Source organism: Myotis lucifugus, unplaced genomic scaffold (genome assembly GCF_000147115.1).
Source record: "Myotis lucifugus unplaced genomic scaffold, Myoluc2.0 scaffold_72, whole genome shotgun sequence".
NCBI lineage: Eukaryota > Metazoa > Chordata > Mammalia > Chiroptera > Vespertilionidae > Myotis > Myotis lucifugus.
Genome location: NW_005871120.1, coordinates 3,916,940 through 3,934,473, shown reverse-complemented (window position 1 = coordinate 3,934,473; position 17,534 = coordinate 3,916,940). Strand labels below are relative to the sequence as shown.

The window sequence follows — 17,534 nt, the reverse complement described above, 5'->3', positions numbered from 1 at the left end:
ATACACCTTTGCTACAAGTAAATTTGTGTCTCTACTCTCATTTACTTTTTTTCTTATACTTCTTTTTTTATTGCCTCTATGTTCTTCTTAAGCAAGGGTGGGGAACATCTGGCCCGAGGGCCAAGTAAGGCCTGTGAAGTCATTTGGTCTGGCCCTGCCAAGGCATTAGGGGTGAATTAAATGTTTGACCAAATGTCACAGGCTAATTTTTAAGTTGATAATTTTGTATGGCCCGAAAATGATGTTAGAAATATACAAATGGCCTTGGGCAGAAAAAAAGGTTCCCCACTCCTGTTCTAAAGAAAGGGTTTCCCTGGATTGGGAAAAGCCTCAGCCTAATGCTGTGGAAAGTGGAATTGGCATGAAATGTTGCCAGGACTTGTCAGTTTCTGAAGGCTCTAACTTTCAGGCAGTTGCCTGGAGTAGCATCCAACTCCTGCAAAGCCCAGGGTCTGGCAGGGTGTCCTCTATGGCTAAAATTTTCCCGGGTCTCCACACTGGGTTGGGCTTCGGGTTCACTCCACTCACGCATGCTCCCCTAATCTGTTCCCACATCGTTCATACAATTACTTCTTCTCGGCTATGCCCACCCACCACCCCAGACATACCTGTTCCTCTGGACCCTCTCCACACAAGATGCAATGCACAGACCCCATCTTTGCCCCCTCCCCCCAGAAAACAGTTATTCTTTCTTTCATTCTGTTTCCACATAGGTAATGAGTCTTACGTGCCAGGCACTGTGCTAGGTACCGGGGCATCCTTTGGCCACAAAAACTCACATACGCATCTGTTTGTCCACACACAGACATTACAGGAAGGTACCTGCACACCCCTTATATATATAACCACATGTAACCCCCATATATGCAGAGGGTACGTACACATACCTGTAAAAACACTCTCCATTCAGCCCCTCACATCATTGGCCGATGTTTAGAATGCTCTTTGATTTTGCTTCTTCCATTTTGTGTTTGCTTACCTATCGTCTTAATGGCAGACTGAACCTAAAGATGGTAAGGTGTGAGGCTTGTGAAATAGTCCAGTCTGGTCACTCCAGCAGTTTCTGGCATGTTATATTTATCTTCAAAACAGATCTCACCTACCTTCCCTTTTCCAGGGAAAAGCTCCTTATTTCTCCCAGTCCTGGGAACATGCTGGTTGCAGTCATGGGTGGGAGAAGTGACCTGGGGCAGGTGTGGGTAGGCAGCAGTGGTCTTAGGTCAGCTTGCTCAGTTACTTAGACTGTGGACTGTGGACCCTAATCAAGGGGAGAGCAAGGGAGAGGGAGGAAATGAACTGCATTGCCCTACTCATCGGGCCCTGAAATCAGCCCCTTCTGACAGGAAAACCCAGAGCAGGCGGCTAAGCCGCTGAATCCCACGTCTTCCCTGGCCTAGCAGTCCAACCTCCCACCAACTCCGAGGACCCAGGTCTTGTCCTTTTAAGAAACATGCTCTCACCTGGCCAGCATGGCTGGCTGGTTGAGCATCAACCTATGAACTAGGAGGTCATGGTTCGATCCCTGGTGTGGGGCATGCAGGAGGCAGCCGATGAATGAGTCTCTCTCATCATTGATGTTTCTGTCACTCTCCCCATCTCCCTTCCTCTCTGAAATCAATAAAAAAATATATATTTTTAAAGAAACATGCTCTCAAGTGTGTGTGTGGGGGGGGGGGGGCTGGGATGGGGACCTCTGCTCTGAAGGGCACAGGCTTGGGGAGACATGGACAGGTTCAGGTTTCTTTCTTTTTTTAAATATATTTTATTGATTTTTTTTACAGAGAGGAAGGGAGAGGGATAGAGAGTTAGAAACATCGATGAGAGAGAAACATCGATCAGCTGCCTCCCGCACACTCCCCACTGGGGATGTGCCCGCAACCAAGGTACATGCCCTTGACCGGAATCGAACCTGGGACCCTTCAGTCCGCAGGCCGACGCTCTATCCACTGAGCCAACCCGGTTAGGGCTCAGGTTTCTTTAAAGACAAGAATAGGCAGGAGGCCCAGGCTATGCTATGGGGGCACCACTTCCTGTAGAAGCCAAGGGAGATGCCATCCTTACATTCAGGGCAGACCTTTCAGCTCCCTCCACCAGAGCCTTCAGGCACCAAGTGGGCAGCTGTGTGCCTGAGGGCGTGGATCAAAGGCCTCTGTGAGAGACTGGGTTAGTTTTCAATAACTCCTATTAATGGGCTACTGCCACAGAAGCAGGGAGAATGACACTTTCAGGGAAGTGTTTCTGCAAGTTTGCCATTATACTACAGCAGGCCTTAGTTTCATAGTCAACTGAGGGAACAGGTCATCTTTGACACTGGGAGGCTAGAAGGAGGAAGCTTGAAAAGAAGACAGGGAGGGGTAAGGAGATGCAATTATAAATTTTCAACCTATCCCCAAGAAATTTAAAAATTGGCACATGGGAATGAGAGCAGACAGGAGGAATGAATAGGTGGAGCACATGTGAAACTATTCTGAATGACACTATAATGGTGGGTACAGGTCATTATACATTTGTCCAAACCCACAGAATGTACAACACTAAGAGTGAACCCTAATGTAAGTTATGAACTTTGGGTGACTATGACGGGTCAGTGTGGGTTCATCAATTGTAACAAATGTATTACTCTGTGGGGGTGTTGATAGTGAAGGAAGCTATGCATGTTGGGGGGAGGAGTATATAGGCAATCTCTTGCCTTACTCTCAATTTTGCTGTGAACCTAAAACTCTAAAAAACAGTCTTAATGAAAATTAGTACACTCTACTAGATTTAACGGAAGATAAAGAGATTGAACTGGTTGGATACAATCAAAGTACAATGTGTTAAAGAGAGATTGGAACTTTATTGAGACTTTCTACCTGATGAAATCAGAATGGAAAGAACACTGGAAAGGTTCCACTTTGGAGAGAAACAGCTACTGTTCAGGCACAAATACTCACAAATACTCCTCTTGAGGGATCTCTGGATCCTAAATGCCCCCCAGCCTTCAACCCACCCCCCTACCCCCATCCCCCATAAAAGTCAGAATTCTGCTTAAAATCCACCTCCACAGAGTGAGGCACAAAATAGCTCTTAAAGTCCAAGCTGACTGATAGACAAGCCTGCGGGCAGTTAGAGAAAAGGTAAGTCAAGGAGTGAGCATAGGATTAGGAATAAGAAAAGAAAAACGGATGGAGAGAAGAAAGGGGGGGATCACACTGACAATGTCACCACCCTGAAAATATAAATATTGTATGAATGTATTAGCCTCATTCCACCTTCTTCCCCCAAAGCAATGGTGGTAGTAGCTATGACAATGCCCATATAATTCTGCATATTTTATTTCCCCTACTGCACTGAGAAACACAGATATGCCACGAGGAGCGCCAGTGCATTAGGGGCATCAAGGAGCAAGGTGGGAGGGCAGACTCTCCAGAGGGTAAATGACAGAGAGATGAGGCAAGGGTTGGTTCTTGGTGAGAAGAAAAGCAGCTCATCAGGCCCTGTCACCAGGCTCCTTGGACACCCCTAGGCGATCCTTTTTCTTCTCTGGTTGGCTCTGTCCTTAGAAACAATGTCCCGAAGGCTGTGGGGCCTCTGGCTTTCTTGAGGGAGGTTCCAGGTCCTCCACAAAGCCAAAGGAAGCAGCCTCTGTTGCAGCCGCACCAGAGTGCTACTAATTCTGAGGAACAGGAATTCCGAAGTTGCAGTTCTCCGCATGGACCTAATGTGATTGCCAATTGACTTCCACTGCCTATCCTCAGTGCCGCTCTGCTCCCTCTGCCTTCATCTTCACTTTCCTTCTGCTCCAGGATGACTTCCTGGTGCTGGCAGGTCCTGACCCATGCCTCCTGGCAAAGCTCCCAAGAGAGGCTGGCTCACTCGGCAGGAGCCCCTCAGGCAGCCCTGGGCCCAGTCTCCAGGATTTGCACAGACTGTTCCCTTACCCGCCTTTTGTCAAATGGCTCCTTCCCTCCAGGGTCCTTCCCCCCATCCTCAGTCCCTCGCTGCCCTTCTGGGTGGCACACCAGCCAGGCAGAACTCTCACAAGTTCTTTCGCTATGCCCTCTGGCATCTGTTATCTCCCTAATCTCTCTTGGACAACATAATACACACATATCCACACTTATTGGTATCTGAAGGCCCAGGCTTTCCTGCGGTACGTCCAGTGGGAATCAGCATCAAGTTCAGGTGGAAAACTGAAGGTAGAGCCTTAGTTGCCACTGACATTGATGACTGGTGCTGGTTCTGACTCCTGTGAGTTTTGAGTGTTAGCACATCAGGGAATGAGAAGAAGGGAAAGGGAAAGCCATGGCGATGAAAATCAGGAAGGAACGACCCTTCTGCAGAGCGTCTCCACAGAGCAGTTGTGGAAACAGCCTCCTCTTACATTTGGAAGAGGCGGGCTGCCCAGAGAAGTCCCCAACGAAAAGGAGCTGGGTCTCCATTGTCCCCTCTGAAACCCAAAGACTTTGGGGTCCAAGTTTTCCAAGACATGCAATAAACAAAGACACACTGCAAACCAATTAACCCTCTGAGCTGTGCTTTCACTGAAGTCACTTCCAGTGAATTACCTGAATGCATAGAACACTGGCCCTTCTCTTGGGGCCAATACAGGGACTCAGCTTCCCAGCTGGCTTAGAACACCACGTCAGAGAAATGGCATGGGGGAGGCAGATGCTTCTCTTAGCCTGGGAACTCTTGTTCTCTCTTAGTGTTCGGGTATCCTAAACCATCCCTCCCAACCCTGGAGGAAACAGGGAAGAGAGCCTGGGGGTGGGCTCAAAACCCAGGTTAATTCAGGCCCAAGAAAGTATCCCCTAGTGAAGTCAACCAAAGTTTAAGAGACAGCTGAGCACTGCGGGGGGGGGGGGGGGGGGGGGCCGGAAACAGAAGACTGTGTGGAAGGCAGCCACAAAGGACCAGGACAGTCCTACTGACTCAAGTCTTCTCTTTTCCCAGCTTACAGGGGGGAAAGGAACTTCAGCTGCTTTTAGCTTATTTAATGCTCATCAATTCAGTATACCCTAGAATTTAGCTGCTCTCTGTCCCTCCAAGATAGGACCCAGGAAAAGCAGGTATGGCCTGACTTGCCTCAATCAGGCCTCCTAATTGAAGCAATGAGACAAGCAAACTATAATTCACAGTTTCCACTCTCCTCCCTCGACCCACACCTTCCCCCACCACTGGCCTCAATGAACTCCCAAATCTCCAATGTGTGATGATTCTTTGCCAGTGTGGCTCAAAGGGCTAATAAACCAGGACTTCTCAGACAGTTAGAACACAAGCTCATTCACCAACAGGAACCCGAGAATGGCCACACAACAACCTAGTGTTTCTTATAGCGATTCTTTGGGGTTTCGCCACACCCTGTTTTGTCACAGTTGAGAGCACCTGGATTCTTCCCCAGCCCCAGGCTTCCCAGGAGGCCGGGGAGCTCATGGGTGATGGCCCGCTCAATCTTCTCCAGAAAGCAGCCCCCCATGTAGGAGCACTGCTGGGACAGGAGCTTGAAACTAGAAATGGGGTTGATCCCAAAGAAGTCCTTGTAGGCCTCTCGGTTGGGAAGGTCAAATTTGCTGACGTTGGTCTTTGCCAGGATGGTCTTGAAGATATAGAATTTATCAGGATCTTCCACAATGTCCTTAAAGACCAGCTCTCCGTCACTGAAGAAGGTCATTTTGTCCTTGTACGTCTGCAGGTATCGGTCGACCAAAAGGGCGTGGATGCGAACCCGGATGGCATGCTGGCGGATGAAGGCAATCTTGTTCTCCAATCTGTTCTCGATCACCTGGTTCAGGTCTTCCAGGAGGGAGATCTCTTCCTTGAGAAACAGGTCCCGGTGAGTATCGGGCTTGTAGTCTTGTGGCCAAAAGGAGCTGACGTAGACCCTAGGGGGCTCCGTGACGTTGATGAGCGGGGCCAAGCTCCAGAAGAGAGCCCCGTAGACCCGCATGAGCATCTGAGTGGCCAGGTTGTCGGCCTTGTTCAGGATGATCCTTATCTGGGATTCACGCCCCTTCAGCTGGCGGAACAGCGTCTCCAGTTCCAGACCCACATCCAGCTTGGTTGGGTCAAAGACGACAAAGATGAGGTCAGCTCTGTCAATGAACCACTGGCACACATCGTTGAAGGGGTAACCTTTGGGAGAGGGAGCGAGAAGTCAGGCTGAGCAAGCATCAGCCCAAGCCCCTTGTGCCTCTTGCCAGAACCAAACCATCCCACAGGCTGAAGGAAATAACGGCATTAAGGATTTTCTGGCCTTCTGAAGGCTTTTAAGAATTAATTGTGTATCTCTTGCCCTTTGTCAACCTTCAACCAAGACCAGCCTGATTCTTGCTTTAATCTAAGTGAAATCCAAGGTTCCAGGGAAGCAAAATGCTCTTTTTGAAATGGAGATTTTCCTACTATCTAAAAAGATCCGGGGCAGTGGCGAAGATGTTGAAGGAAAAAAAGTCAGGGAATTAGAAGGATGTGAAAGAGAGGATCTACCAGTACTAGACTTATGGAGGTGATCACTTCTTAAGTTATATAAATGTCTACTCACTATGTTCTACACCTGAAATTAGCATAATATTGTATATCAACTGTAATTGTAAAAAAATTTTAATTAATAAAAATTAAAAAGAGAGAGGATCCATCATTTAGTGGAAAGAAATGTGAATCTGGCATAAGACCCGAGCTAGAATTGGGGCTTTGTCACCAGACAGCTGAATATTAAATGCTTCCAAGTTTTAGCATTTCAGCTATAAAATGAGAAGAACTATGAAGCCTAGGTTGATCTCAAGAGTACTATGTTGCTACAAATACAGGAAAGCACCTAACTAAAACTTCCGGTCACAAGGTAGGTGCTTAATATCTTTTCATTCCTTCAACTTCTTATTTTCAAAATGAGGAGGCTAGGAATACCTGTCTTGGAATTATTTTACAACAATCAGCCAATAACGCATAAAATTACCTAATATATACTAGGAGTAAAATAAAGGTCAATATTAGTGATAATATTATTACTAGTCATAAAACAGGGTCTGGTTATAACCAAAACAGGAGTGAGAGCCATAAACTGAGATCTATCATCTGGTCATATATTCTACAAATGCCTGTTATGACTCATCTCTGCAGATAACCCTGAGTCATGACGATACTCAGTGGCCTATGTACAGCCTGGTGCCTGCTGGGCCCAAAGTGGCACTCCCCTGTCATTTGAAGGTAGGTAGGGCTTTTGACACAGGCTTATGTTGAAGCAGGCCGCAGGCCTGGTAAAGCAGGAAGAATTAAAGGTCAGGTTCAACCCAGCCCCAGGTTAGCCAGAGGTCAAGTATACCTGGACTGAGACCCAATTAATCCAGGCCCTTGATCAGTCAGGACAGCCCGGGCCTCCTAAATGACAGCTCAGCCCCAGTGTGGACCTTGAGGAGCTACTTACAGAGAAGATCAGCTTCCTCTTGGGAAAATAATGATCACCTCCAAACCAGATCAGTCCTTGGGGAGGTAAAAGGACAAGGTACTCCACACCTAAGTGGCACCACAGTAAAACAAGTAGGGGCTGGAGGCAGAGAACACATCCCCTGGTGTTGGGCAATGCTGGCCACATTTCCTCCCCTCTGCCTGCCTACCACCCACTGTCCAAAGCTCACCCTGTGTCAGAAATGAGTGCGAATTACCTCTTTCTTGCTGTTTGCGGTTCTCAATGATGCCTGGTGTATCCACGAAAGTGACCCGCTCTAGAAGTTTGTGGGGAACCTCAATGCCAATCAGCTTTTCCAGGAAATTCTGGCCAAACTTCTCGAGGGGTGAGAAGGACCGGGTACTGTCAGCTGCCATGACAATACCCTCGATGGTTTTCAGCTTGGGCCCATGCATGATGACCGTGAACTCAGAGGTGGTAGGCTCAGCACCTGCACACATAAGCACAAGGTTAATAGGAACACAGTCATCTCCTGGGAAGAGACCTACTGCAAAGTAGGTGGGTAAGCAAGGTATTTCAGGGAGGGTTTGCCACAAGAATCAGCTACTATGTTTGCTAAGCCAGTGACTTCCCTTTTGTTAACTGTGGATGGAGATATATATATAAATTTACCACTTTAACCATTTTACGTGTACAGTTCAGTGGCATTAAGTATGACCACCATCCATCTCTAGAACTTTTTCATTACCCCAAACTGAACTGTATCCATTAAACACTAACTCCCCATTCTTAACTTCCCCAGCTCCTGGCAACAACCATTCTACTTTCTGTTTCTATGAATTTGATGACTCTAGGTGCCTCATTAAATGGAATCATATGACAATTGTTTTATTTTGCCCTGGCTGGTGTGGCCCAGTTGATTGGAGCGTTGTCCCATGTACCAAAGGGTCACGGGTTCAATTCCTGGTCAGGGCACATACCCAGGTTGTGGGTGCAATTCCCCATTGAAGCACTTATGGGAGGCAACTAATCAACATTTCTCTTTCACACAGATGTTTTTCTCTCTCTATTCCTCTCCCTTCCTCTCTCTCTAATATCAATAAAAATATATTAATAAAAAATGGTCCCCACGTTTCACCCATGTTGTAGTATGTATCAGAACTTTATTATTTGTTAAGGCTGAATAACATTTTGTTTATCCATTCATATATCGATGGATATTTGGGTTGTGTGCACCTCTTGTGTATTGTGAATAATGCTGCTACCAACATGAGTGTAGCTGCTGGTTTCTTGTATGTGATTTTCATTATTATTGATGACACATAAAAACATATAAATGTTTTGTTTTGTTTTCATAGCGATTTTTCATATGACATTGAAATACAAGAATCACACAAGAAAATCCCACCTGTATAAAGCTGGTAGCGAGTGTCTTCCAACCCGAGGAGGTAGTTTATCATGGTGGATTTGCCAACGCTCCACGGTCCCAGGAACAGCACCATTGGTTTGGAAGTGATTTCCCCATCTGTGGGCAGCAGGAGTTAGAGGTGGAAGTGAGCTAACAAGTTCCTCACTACAGGAGCGACACAGTTCTTCACACTGCATCCCAGACAGTCCATCTAATTGGGTTGTGGAATTCTACGTTGGACCAGTCAGCATGTAGCAATCAGTAGTACATCTCATGCTACGTAAGTGCAATCACCCAGTTAAAAGATACCAGAAGATACCATTTGGGCCTTGCCCAGATGCTTGGCACACTAGCACCGGAAGGAGGCACTAAGTGAAGTCAACAGGCATGGACGCAGAGCTTACTCTGCATGAGGCCTCCAGGTTTCGGTCTGGGAGAGAAGGGTTCATAAAAGGAGAGCAGAGAGCTACCACAGAGCAAGGAGCTGTGAAAACTCTGCTCTCTGGATTGGTAACAGAAGAAAGGGTATGAGAGGAGAAACCAAGATGGCGGCATAGGTAAACACCTGAAATTGCTGCCTCGCACAACCACTTCAAAAATACAACTAAAAGACAAAACGGACATCATCCAGAACCACAGGAAGGCTGGCTGAGTGGAAATTCTACAACTAGAAGGAAAGAGAAAAGCACACTGAGACTCAGAGGAGAAGTGAAAGTAAAGTGCAGAGGTATGGAGGTGTGCATGGAAAGGGCTGGCAACTGAGGATGCGGGTGTCTTTTTTAGTCAGGAGGGAGACACACGCTCCTGCTCTAAACTCCAGTTCCGGGCAAGTCTCTGGGGACCCAGACTCATACGGGGAGAAACTGGAACGTCTGGCAGCAAGCGGAACTCGAGGGCAGCTTTCTCTCAGAGGTGCTTGCAGCGATTACCACGGACACTGAGACCCAGGGCCTCTTAGGGCAGGACTGAGGATCAACAACTGTTGATGAGAGAAACAACTGTTTGCTCCGCCCTGTTGATTTCCCCGAGAAGCTGCCCCACCCAAGCTGTGTGCAGAGGCTTTTGCATATGAATGGCCTGGCCCTTTGCAATCTAAAATTACCTAACAAACTGCAGCTGGGTCAGAGAGACCCAGAACATCCAAAAGAAGGCCCAAGGCCCCACAGCAGTTTGCATTGCTTCACAGCTGGGCCTCATCTGGGCACCTCCAAACCCCAAACAAAGAAGAGGAATCTGCAGATCTCTCTGTAGCTCCTGCTGGGTAGCCTCGGGCAGAGGCTAAATTAGCACCTCCTTAGAGATCCAAGAACCAGTGTACCCAGTGGTCAGAGTGGGACCATCCAGATTACAACTCCTCAGATCCATAAGGGATACACTCAGGGGCAGACTCAGTGAGCACCAAAGCCCCACTGAAGCAAGTCTTGCTCCATAAGGGTGTCTTCAGCACAGAAGTTCTCCCACCATAGACACAGATGATTCTCACAGCCAATTGGCCTGGAGGTCAATTCCTCCCAGTGATACCAACTACAATCAAGGCTTAACTACAACAAGACTGTGCACAAAGAGAGTGTCCACCTCAGGTAATTGGGGAGGCTGAGCCACTGGGCCCTATAGGACACCTAGCACAGAAAGCCACTCTATCAACACAGGGAAGCAGCCAAAATGCGGAGACAAAGAAACAGGTCACAAATGACAGAAATGGAGGAAAGCAAACTACTGGATAAAGAGTTCAAAACCACGGTTATAAGGTTTTTCAAGAATTTTCTAGAAACTGCCGATAAATTTAGTAAGACCCTCAATAAATCTAGTGAGACCCTCGAGAATATGAAAAAGGACCAACTAGAAATTAAGCATACACTGACTGAAATAAAGAATATTATACAGAGATCCAACAGCAGACTAGAGCAGTGATGGCAAACCTTTTGAGCTTGGAGTGTCAGCATTTTGAAAAACCCTAACTTAACTCTGGTGCCGTGTCACATATAAAAATTTTTTTATATTTGCAACCACACTAAAACAAAGATTTATATTTTTGATATTTATTTTATATATTTAAATGCCATTTAACAAAGAAAAATCAATCAAAAAAATGAGTTCATGTGTCACCTCTGACACGCGTGTCATAGGTTCACCATCACTGGACTAGAGGATCGCAAGAATCAAGTCAAAGATTTTAAATACAAAGAAGTAAAAGACACCCAACCGGAAAAGCAAAAAGAAAAAAGAGTCCAAAAATATGAAGATAGTGTAAGGAGCCTCTGGGACAACTTCAAGCAAACCAACATCCAAATCATGGGAGTGCCAAAAGAAGAGAGAAAGCAAGATATTGAAAACCTATTTGAAGAAATAATGACAGAAAACTTCCCCTACCTGGTGAAAGAAATAGACTTACAAGTCCTGGAAGTGCAGAGAACCCCAAACAAAAGGAATCCAAAGAGGACCACACCAAGACACATCATAATTAAAATGCCAAGAGCAAAAGGCAAAGAGAGAATCTTAAAAGCAGCAAGAGAAAAAAAGTCAGTTACCTACAAGGGAGTACCCATACGACTGTCAGCTGATTTCTCAACAGAAACAATGCAGGCCAGAAGAGAGTGGCAAGAAATATTCAAAGTGATGAATACCAAGAACCTACAACCAAGATTACTTTATCCAGCAAAGTTATCATTCAGAATTGAAGGTCAGATAAAGAGCTTCACAGATAAGAAAAAGCTAAAGGAGTTCATCACCACCAAACCAGTATTATATGAAATGCTGAACGGTATTCTTTAAGAAGAGGAAGAAGAAGAAAAAGGGAAAGATAAAAATGATGAACAACAAATACACATCTATCAACAAGTGAATCTAAAAATCAAGTGAATAAAAAATCTGATGAACAATAAACTGGTGAATATAATAGAATCAGGGGCATAGAAAAGGAGTGGACTGACAATTCTCAGGGGGAAAGGGGTGTGGGGGTGCGGGAAGAGACTGGACAAAAATGAACACCTATGGATGAGGACAGTGGCGGGGGCGGGTAAGGGCAGAGGGTGGGGTGGGAACTGGGTGGAGGGAGCTATGAGGGGGGAAAAGAGAAACAACTGTAATAATCTGAACAATAAAGTTTTTTTTTTAAAGGGTACAATTTTAGGCGGCCTGGACGCTGACATTGCCTGTCCCAGCCTCCCTCTCCTTAGCTGCACCTCTTGAAATCCCATCTCAGACTCAGCCCCACCCTGGGCTCTGGGGCCAGTCTCAAATATTAGCCTCCGAAGTTCATGACATATTTGCCAGGTCCCAAGACCAAGTACTGACTAGGCAATTCTTGGGTTCTTGGGTCCTGTGTCCGATGTTGGAGAGAATACTGTGCACAGGCCACTCTAGTTGTGGTCGCTAGAAGAAAAAGCAGAATTCTCCAATGCTTTCAAAACCGGGGGATGCGGCCACCCTGTGCCGGCCCCAGCTCTTTCAACCCTTCTCTGAACCAAAGAGGGTCAGCCCTGCATAATTTAGTGCCTAAAATTCTCCAGACTTCTTTATCTCCCTGAGCCTGCAGATAGATAGGCCTCCAAACAGCAGTCGCTCCGTTTATTTTTTTCTGTTTTAACTTATTTAATGTCTTGGTTCAAAAATCAAAGTATAAAGCCCAACTGGAGTGGCTCAGTTGGTAGAGCATTGTCCTATGCCCCAAAAGGTTGCTGGTTCAATTCCCAGAAAGCAAAAGATGTTTCTCTCTTACATCAATGTTTCTCTCTTCCTCTCTCTCTCTCTTCTCTCTCTCTCTCTCTCTCTCTCTCTCTCTCTCTCTCTCTCTCTCTCCCCCCCCCCTTTCCTCTCTCTAAGCATGTCCTCAGGTGAGGATTTTTTTAAAAATCAAAGTATAAAAAGGCACACAAGTGAGAAGTCTCACATTCCTGTCCCCAATCTGTCTAGACCAGGGGTAGGGAACCTTTTTTCTGCCAAGGGCCATTTGGATATTTATAACATCATCTCGGGCCATACAAAATTATCAACTTAAAAAATTAGCCTGCTACATATATTTGGTCAAACATTTAATTAACTCACCCCTAATGCCTTGGCAGGGCCAGACCAAATTATTTTGCAGGCCTTATATGGCCCGCAGGCCAGACGTTCCCCACCCCTGGCCTAGACCCCCTACATACTCTTTCAGATATTTCCTTGCATATATAAGCAATACTCGTAGAAAACATATTCCTCATCTTTTTTATAGAAAGAGGAGTAGGGTATTCTTTTTCTGTACCTTGCTTTTTTTTTTTTTAATTCTCACTTGAGGATATATTTCCATTGATTTTGAGAGAGAAACATCGATTGGTTGCCTCCCATACACGCCCTGACCAGAAATCAAACCAAAAACCTTTCGGTGCATGGTATGACACTCCTACCAACTGAGCCACCCAGCCAGGGCTGCACCTCCTACTTGATGCACTAGTTTTCTTTCTCTAAGGTGAAACCAATCCTAGAAGACCAAGATGGTATCTCGTAAGGGGTGGGCACATATATATTGCCGGAAAGCAACACCATGGCCCTGCCCCATGAGTTGCTGGCATCTTTGTGGGCATCAACCCCTGGCTTGGGGACAGGAAGGGATAGGCAGGCTGAGGGGATGGCAGGAATCCCCAGTGATAACCTAAGATCCTACAAAAAGTCTATTTTACCCCAGCCCAGGCCAGGGACCTTCAGCCCGCAGCTGAGACCAACCACCACCAGGGCTCTCCCCGGCTGAGGTTTCAGCCCTCCCTCTGCAGCAGCGGGCATTACTAGCACATGAAGGAGGCTACAGGTGAGACACTGAGAGCAGAAGTTGTGCGGGAGACTGCCCAAGGGCCCGGGGGAGTCCCAGCTCCGGTGGGAGAGGAGGGAAGGGGAGCCAAGTCTGGAAAATGAGCTCAGGAGTCAGGATGCCCTCCCTGCAGAGCGCTATTCCTGGGGCAGCGGGGGCGCCAAACTGCCAGCTCTGAAGGCTGCAGGAGAAGGCGGGAGTGGAGGGCAGGGAAGCAACTGGGAGACGGTGACCTCACAACACCTGCACTTTCTCTATGAAGCCAAAGAGGATCGGTTGGCTCTTAGGCTTGCAAGAAACAATAGAGCCTGGCCATTGTGGCTCAGTTGGTTGAGCGTTGTCCCATGTACCAGGTCATGGGTTCAATTCCCTGTCAGGGCACATTCCCGGGTTTCAGGTTCGATTCCCAGTAGGGGTGTGCATGAAGCAGTCGATTGATGTTTCACTCTCTCCCTCTCCCTCGCTCTCTCTAAAAGCAATAAAAAACATATTTTTAAAAAAGAAACAATAGACATCACTGTGCAAACAGGGTGTTCTCTCGGAGAAGGAGAGAGTTATAGCCCCTAGTTCCAGCCATGTGATCTCTGGGCATCCAGTTCCTCTTCTGGAAAGCAGGAATAAGGTATACTCTATATCATATCCACTTTATAACTATCAAGAGCATCACATGAGATATGCAGAAGCAGCCAAGCCCAGCAGGCATGACTCAGTGGTTGAGTGTCAACCTATGAACCAGCAGGTCACAGTTTGGTTCTAGGTCAGGGCACATGCCTGGGTTGCAGGTTCGATCCCCAGTGGGGCGGGCAGGAGGCAGCTGATCAATGATTCTCTCTCATCATTGATGTTTCTGTTTCTCTCCCTCTCCCTTCCTCTCTGAAATCAATAAAGATCTTTTTTAATAACATACAGAAATGTCCAGTTAACACAGAAAAATGTTTAATGGCACTCACCATTGAGACAACAGGTAGATATCATTATTAAAGTTTTCAAAGATGCATAGCACTTTAAAAAGACATCGCTACGGGGGAACAAGAGCTCTCATATCCTGTCATGATGGGTACAAATTGGTACAACCTAAGGCAATTTAGCAACAACTATCAAAATGTTTAATTTCCAGTGTTCTACTTGTAAAAATTTATCGTACAAATGTAGTTGCATGAAATATGTAACAATTATAGTAGTGCTTGGAATATTTTTTTTTTAATTGAAAATGTCAAATACCCTGCTTTCCAGCAGCCAGTGCAGTGCATCCATGCAACTATCTGAAAGGGCAAGAGTAGCTACACACACAGAGAGTTTTGTGAGATAATCCCATCTTTGTAAAACAAACAGGAAAAGACATACTTGTGCCCAGCTGGTGTGGCTCAGTGGTTGAGTGTCGACCTATGAACCAGGAGGTCACCGTTTGATTCCAGTCAGGGCACATGCCAGGTTTTCAGGCTCAGTCCCCAGTAGGAGGCATGCAGAAGGCAGCCAGGCAATGATTCTTTCTCATCATTGATGTTTCTATCTCTCTCCCCCTCTCCCTTCCTCTCTAAAATCAATAAAAATATTTCTTTAAAAGACATGCTTGTATAAGCTCACATATGCAGAGAAACTATATTCATGAGGAACTATAATAGTGGGAGCCTCGGGGAGTGGAATTAGAGGTGTTGGAAATCAAGAAAGGGGTTTTGTTTTTCAATGTATACTATTTTACACTATTTTAATTTGGGAAGTTTTTGTTGTTGTTGTTGTTTGCAACAAGTATACCCCATTTCATTATTTTGAGAATCAATTTTTAAAATAATCCAGACCTGAGGGAAGCTGACCAGGAGGAGTGAACAGGAGGAGGGAAGGATTCCAGGCCAATCAGGGGACTTAAGACATGCTCAGTAAGTGAATAGGGAGCTTTTTGGGCCCTTACGCACATGAGGGGTAGAAGCTGGCATCACTACCCTTGGAACCCAAAACTGCACTACTGAAGCATGAGTGCTTACAAATGAAATGTTTCCGGAAAACTCTGTGCAAATTATGGGGTACTCTTGCAGGGAAAGGATGAGTCATGTGCCTGGGGTCTCCAAGAACTTAGGAGAGCTCAGGGCCAGTGTCCTCGAGCCGCCACACAAAGAGCTCGGGAACCTCGTGCGCATGGGGGAGTGTGGACAGGTTGGAGGTACAGACCGGACTTGGGACACTGTACCTGTGATCTCGTGCTGCCGAAGCTCATTGTATTTGTACGACTGCTCCAGGGGCTTGATGGACGAATGGTAGATCTTTCGAAGCCGCTGCAGCACCGCTGTGGACAGAGGAGGGTGAGGGAGGGGGACGTCAGGTAGGGCGCACTCCAGACTGCTGACCACTGTGGACCAGGCCCCTTCCAGGGTAGCTCTAGCCCTGCCTAGTGGGGAGCAGGGAACATCTGCAGCCCAGCAACTGTCCATACATTAGCATTCAAGGAGGGGCTGGTCCACATCTCAACCCTCAGAAATCTATAAACCTAAGGCGTTCCCTCCCCATCCCCTAAAGCTGCCTTTCTTTTTAATCTAACCCTCTCCGCCCTCCCTCTTCAGTCCCGTGCCCTGAAGCACCACCTCAGCCTTCAGGTAACTGAAGGCCCTTTCCATGGCAGAGAGGAACCCCTCTCCTCTCTGCCTCCACCTCTACTTGTGTTTGCCTTAGACTCAGACGGCAAGGAGGTATGGCTCTAAGCAGCCCGCAGGGCAGGACAGCCACCCTGCCCTCTACCCTTTCACTGGTCCCTCTGCTTGGATTGCCTTTCCCCCTTCCTGCCAACCCAGAGCCCCAAGGCCTTGGACGGTACCCCCTCCCCCGCCCTCCCCGCAGAGGATGCAGACATCCCAAGCACCTTGTTGGGAAGAACATGACTCCAGGGAGAGGTGACTCACAGGCAGAGGCTGGGAGCTCAAAGGTGGTGAAGCAGAGTGTGAGGCACAAAAGGGGGGGAAGAGGGCCTGACCCTGCCTGCTCTGAGCTTTCAATGACTCAACTAAGAGGAGACAGTAAGCTCCGCGGAAAGCTTGGGTTATTATGAGGGTGAAATGAAATACTGGGCACGAAAGGGCTTTGTAAACTGTAAAAAACCAAAGCAAACGTGATGAACTCTATTAACGCCCCTCCCCAGCCACAGTGGAAGCTGGCACCATCTCAGACACGGCACTGGGTTCGTCCTTTACCCTCTCGCTGATCCCATTGCTTGAGTTGCCTTCCCTCCTCCCTGCCAATCCAGAGCCCCCAGGCCTGGATGCTGCTGGCAGAGTCTCCTCCACGAAGCCCCCCACCTCCAGGCTTTCCTCCCTGGGGTGACCGCTGGCCTCAGAGCCCCCGCCCCAAGGCCTCCCAGCCCCAGCCCCAGGCCCCGGGCCCTCTCCCTCTGGTTACCAGAGTAATCGTCCGCTGGCTTGTCCTCGACCAGCATCAGCGTTTTCTCGATGTGGGAGCGATCCCTCAGTGGGGCTTCTTCACTCACATCCTCGGCCTCTTCTGCGGACAGAAGCAGAGAGCAGGGTTAGAGCGAAGCTACGAGCCAGCTGGGCTCTAAGCCCCCAGACATGGACAAGGGCAGGGTCTGAGGAAGTGCTGACAGAAAGTTTGCCACGTTCAACTGAATGGAGTTCTGTCTCTAGGAAGAACTTTGAAAATCCCAACTCAACATCTGCGAAGCTCTGTGGCCCAGTTTATGTATTCAGCAAATGTCGCTTGAGCAGGTGTGATGTGCCAAGCACTGAGCATTGTGCTGGGAATACGGAGGTGCCCAAAACAGACACAGCTCCTGACTGTGTGGCAATTTCTTACAGTCTAGTGGGGCATGGGGAGAAATCATCTTAAAAGTAATGTAATCATCATAAACAGGAATGTGGCCATAGAAGGGAAGATTCCAGATGCTGTGAGGGCCTAAGAAGTGTGTCTGGGAAGTCTTAGGCAGGGGATGAAAAAACTTCCCAGAAGGGCCACTTATGAGCTAC

The 17,534-nt window shown here is 47.3% G+C and overlaps 1 protein-coding gene across 4 annotated transcripts in view; it reads right to left on the bottom strand.

Moving 5' to 3' along the window:
• Positions 1–3,296: 3,296 nt before the first annotated feature.
• The window catches only part of SRL (sarcalumenin), a 42,967-nt gene continuing 28,729 nt past the window's right edge, over positions 3,297–17,534 (bottom strand). For 3 of the 4 annotated variants that reach the window (XM_023755253.1, XM_023755252.1, XM_023755255.1), the window contains 5 exons: positions 16,951–17,052; positions 15,752–15,847; positions 8,790–8,906; positions 7,638–7,871; positions 4,838–6,114 (listed from right to left, as the gene is read on the bottom strand). In XM_023755253.1, the coding sequence (XP_023611021.1) occupies positions 5,303–6,114; positions 7,638–7,871; positions 8,790–8,906; positions 15,752–15,847; positions 16,951–17,052 (1,361 nt within the window). In that variant the 3' untranslated portion in view covers positions 4,838–5,302. Of the gene's footprint in view, positions 6,115–7,637; positions 7,872–8,789; positions 8,907–15,751; positions 15,848–16,950; positions 17,053–17,534 lie in introns of all 4 variants that reach the window. The other variant, XM_023755254.1, reaches the window with a different exon arrangement.